The sequence below is a fragment of the Clupea harengus genome, chromosome 4, assembly GCF_900700415.2.
Source record: "Clupea harengus chromosome 4, Ch_v2.0.2, whole genome shotgun sequence".
NCBI classification, from domain to species: Eukaryota; Metazoa; Chordata; class Actinopteri; order Clupeiformes; family Clupeidae; genus Clupea; species Clupea harengus.
The window spans coordinates 15857283-15862282 of record NC_045155.1 but is presented as its reverse complement, the minus strand read 5'-3'; the positions used below and the strand labels follow the sequence as shown (position 1 = coordinate 15862282).

General features: G+C 47.4%; 1 protein-coding gene across 1 annotated transcript in view; it reads right to left on the bottom strand.

Moving 5' to 3' along the window:
- Positions 1–5000, bottom strand: part of LOC105898953 (cadherin-4-like) — a 276557-nt gene that overhangs the window by 32565 nt on the left and 238992 nt on the right. The window contains exon 9 of the mRNA XM_012826062.3: positions 269–406. Within this exon, the coding sequence (XP_012681516.3) occupies positions 269–406 (138 nt within the window). The remainder of the gene's footprint in view (positions 1–268; positions 407–5000) is intronic.

Sequence of the window (5000 nt, the reverse complement as noted above, 5' to 3'; positions counted from 1 at the left end):
TCTGGCTGTCCCTCTTGATCTGGCATGCACAGTCACAAACAGCTTTTTCACCCTCAAGTGGCTGCTCTCTCCCCAGCCCCGAGAGGAGAGTTTGTTCCGTGACTTACTTCAGCCAGGCTGCGACACACACACACACACACACACACACACACACACACACACACACACACACACACACACACACACACACTCACACACACTCACACTCACACACTCAAATTCACACTCGTGTGTACACACACACACACACACACATACACACACTCACCGTGCTATCTGTCAGCTCCGGTGCGTTGTCGTTGATATCAATAACGGTGATGATAGCGGTGGCCGTGTTGGTCAGACCGTAACTCTGGGCGCCCTCCATGTCTGTTGCCTGGACGATGAGTGTGTACTGAGGCACTTTCTGTAGAGGAGAGGAGAGGAGAAGAGAGAGGAAAAGAGAAGAGAAGAGAAGAGAGGAGAGTGGAAAAGAGATGAGAGAGATGTAAATAAGTAAATTAATACTGGGTTTCATTAGTGAATGCTAACCAATACATGTTCAAAATTCACATCAATGTGGTGACGGAGGAATGTTTTTTAGGGCATGAATCCCACACTCACATGCACATACACATAAATACCAAAAAAACACGAACTAGTATATGTTTAGACTGCTAATGCCACACGGATCATGTGTATGTGTGTATGTGTGAGAGAAAGAGCTCGACAGAGTTGGTGTGTGTGACTGTGTAAGTGTATATCGTTGTGTGTGTGACTGTGTAAGTATGTATTGTGTGTGTGTGACTGTGTAAGTGTATATCGTTGTGTGTGTGACTGTGTAAGTATGTATTGTGTGTGTGTGACTGTGTAAGTGTGTATCGTTGTGTGTGTGACTGTGTAAGTGTATATCGTTGTGTGTGTGACTGTGTAAGTGTGTATCGGTGTGTGTGTGACTGTGTAAGTGTGTATCGTTGTGTGTGTGACTGTGTAAGTGTGTATCGTTGTGTGTGTGACTGTGTAAGTGAGTATCAGTGTGTGTGTGACTGTGTAAGTGTGTATCGGTGTGTGTGTGACTGTGTAAGTGTGTATCGGTGTGTGTGTGACTGTGTAAGTGTGTATCAGTGTGTGTGTGACTGTGTAAGTGTGTATCGGTGTGTGTGTGACTGTGTAAGTGTGTATTGTGTGTGTGTGACTGTGTAAGTGTGTATCAGTGTGGGTGTGACTGTGTAAGTATGTATTGGTGTGTGTGTGACTGTGTAAGTATGTATCGGTGTGTGTGTGACTGTGTAAGTATGTATCGGTGTGTGTGTGACTGTGTAAGTGTGTATCAGTATGGGTGTGACTGTAAGTGTGTATCAGTGTGGGTGTGACTGTGTAAGTGTGTATGGGTGTGTGTGTGACTGTGTAAGTGTGTATCGTGTGTGTTTGACTGTGTAAGTGTGTATGGGTGTGTGTGTGTGACTGTGTAAGTGTGTATGGGTGTGTGTGTGACTGTGTATCGTTGTGTGTGTGACTGTGTAAGTGTGTATCAGTATGGGTGTGACTGTAAGTGTGTATCAGTGTGGGTGTGACTGTGTAAGTGTGTATGGGTATGTGTGTGACTGTGTAAGTGTGTATCGTGTGTGTTTGACTGTGTAAGTGTGTATGCGTGTATGGCGAACGCGAGTGAAAGGCTCCATTTGTTACCTCCCTAACTGTGTGAGCAGCAGGCTCCACTTGCCTCTGGTGTCATCCCTCACTTTAATGTGGACTGTGGCACTTTCAAAAGAACCACTCTATTGATAATATCATCAGGGGGCAAACAAGCATTACTTAGGCCCCCTTCACATGGGAGTGTGTGTGTGTGTGTGTGTGTGTGTGTGTGTGTGTGTGTGTGTGTGGGTGCGCGTGTGTGTGTGTGTATGTGTGTGTGTGTGTGTACGTGGGTAGTAGAAGAAAAAAAAGGCCTGGGAAACTTCTGCTACCCACATTTGTTGGTGTGTGTGTGTGTGTGTGTGTGTGTGTGTGTGTGTGTGTGTGTGTGTGTGTGTGTGTGTGTGTGTGTGTGCGTGCGTGCGTGATTGTGTGTGTGGAGGGGGGTTTCAGTCATGAAAGCCCAGGCGCGGCGGGTAACGAGGCGGTAAAGACACACAGGAATGACAATAGGTGCTGGTGGAGGCTGTGGAACGCAGGGGAACAGGATCAATGGCAGGATCAATAGAGGCAGCCATGAGATATTGGCTCTGAGAGGCGTATCCTCCTCATGCTGATCAGCAGGCTTTTTCCCCTCTCTTCCATCCTGAGGCCTTGTCGTTAAGTGGAGCTCTCCATGGTGCTGAAGCTGTTCTGCTGTGCTGTGCATTGGGATTATGGCTGTCTCCTACTCAGCAGGTGACTACATCTTCCCTGCTCTCTCTTTCACACACATGCATGCTGAGGCGTGACCTGTGTGATTTGGGAAGTAGCATTATGCTGCATGAAATTTTTATTTGCTATCTGTGGTGTGGAATCTAACACCAAAGAAATGTACATTTGTTGTACACACACACACTCGCGTGCACACGCACACACATACATCTTTGGTCTTGAACCTGACATTGAAGTAACCTGAAACTCTGAGACTGTGTACAGTAACACACACACACACACACACACACACACACACACACACACACACACACACACACACACACACACACACACACACACACACACACACACACACACACACACACACACACACACATACATCTAAGGAGAGTGGTGTGTTCTGCATCGGAGAATGGTGCAGTGAGCATCTGAAAGGCATACCAAAGGCATCCCAGTACAAACACAGCTGTGACCTCCGACCTCTACATCTCACCCCCATCTCTCTGCTGACCACACACAAAAATCAAGAGATCTGCAGATCAATAGACACACCCACACACACACTCTCTCTCACACACGCACGCACACATACAACCACACAAGCACACACAGACTCATACACAGACACACACAGGCGTATAATGAAGCACTTGTTGTTGGGTTTACCCTGGCTGCCTGCTGTGAGAGAAAGTGGTTTAAAGAGCAGTGAGCTTCATTATAGGCCTAATTAAAAACTGCAGGGATCGAGCAGCTTCCACACAAATACACAGAGCAGAGAGGTAGAGGAAACAAAGACACAAACACACAACTTACACAGTGCACATAAATGTGTGTGTGTGTGGGAGTGTGAGTGTGTGTGCATGTGTGTAGCTTGACTTCATTTAAAAAATGCCTGTGAGCGTAGAATAACAATGTCTACAAATGTGTTTGCGAGTGTGTGTCTGGGTCAAAGCAGATAAGAGAGTGTCAGGAGGGCACTAAACACGCTCTGATCTCTCACAGATGAGGTCCATTCCCAAGGGCCTTCTTCCCTAGTGCCCTGACCCTCCTCCCCCGAACACTCAATCAGTAGTGCCCTCAATACACTCCCTAGTGTCCTCACCTTTATCCTCAGTGCCCTTTCCCTCCCCTGTAGGGCCCCTTGACCTCCTCCGTAGTACCCTCACACTGCCTAGCCTCCTGCCCTCTACCCGCACACACCCCCGTAGCAGACAGACTAATGCCTTCTATGGATCTGCTTTAGCCAAGCCCACTTCCTGGTGCTGTGGGTCAGGGTGGGAGTGCTCAATCTCTCCTGTTTCAGCACGAGCTGCCCCTCCATCCCCACGTCTACTCCACACCTCTGAACTCCAGCAGCAGGGCCTCAAACTGCCCAGCGTCAGGACTGACTCAGGGTCAGCAACACATGGCGTCAGGACTGACTCAGGGTCAGCAACACATGGTGAGAGTGCAAGGGAAGGGGGTAAACACTGACACAGACTGACAGAAAGAGTGAGAGAGACCGAGAGAGATGCACACTATGGCATTCATCAGAGGTGTGCTTCAGTATTGACAGAAGGAGGGTTGAGGAAAAATGAGAGTACTGTCTCATCACAATATGTACCACTGCTGAGAGAAAGAAATAGATAGAGAGAAAGAGAGAGCAAGAGAGAGAAAGAGAGAAAGAGAGAGACCGATGGGGTGCAAAGAGGCAAGCATAGATGGTCTGAATGATGAGGGATATATAACTGGTTTGCATACAAATGCTCTGTGTGTATGTGTCTGTGTGGGCGCATGTGTTTATTAAAAAGACACAGGCAGAGAGGCAGAGAGAGGGATAGAGAGAAAGACAGAGAGAGAGAGAGAGAGAGGGAGAGATAGGAGGGATGATGTGTAATGCAGTCAGCGCGGGAGCTGACAGTGAGGCTCATCTCTTGTGTATTTTGTCTGGGGGTAAAACGAGATAAAGCCTGTAATGTGATGCATTGGATCAACTGCTTTAAATTTCTCTCTCTCTCTCTCTATCTCGTCTCGTCTCTCATCTCGTCTCGTCACTCTCTCTCAGAGACAGATGCTTTGAGTTTAGCCTTGGAAAGGGTGTGTGGAGGAAGTGGGAAAGAGAGGGAGCCCCTTGTGTCTCGCCGGTCAGCGTGATGTGAGCAGACAGGCACCAATATGTTCAGCTGATCATTTACATTTCACTAAAGATGAACCATCACAGGCTGTTTGTTTGAGAGAGGCGGAGATGAAAGTGAGACAGAGCAAGACACTGTCAAAGTGCAGCGTGTATGTGTGTGTGTGTCTATGTGTGTGTGTGTGTGTGTGTGTGTCTGTGTGCGTGTGTGTGTCTGAAAGAATGTCTCACTGTGAATGTTTTCTGAAGTCTGTTAGTGTGCATGTGTGTGTTTCGGTGTGAGCGTATGTGTGTGTGAGTGTGTGAGTGTGTGTGTATTTCTATGTGTCAGTGTGTACTATGTGGTAACTTTTTGTTGTTGTTGTTGTTGATGCAAGGTGTGTGTGTATGTATGTTTGTCAGTGTGTGTGTCTGCAAAGAGCAAAATCGTTATTGTTGTGGTCTATAAGCAGACTGGAGACTACGGCGAGAGGCTGAGACTGCAGAGCTCTGTACTGACGGTCTGACTGTGAGCACTCAGTGTGCTCGTGTGTGTTTTACTTATTCAAGATGTAAA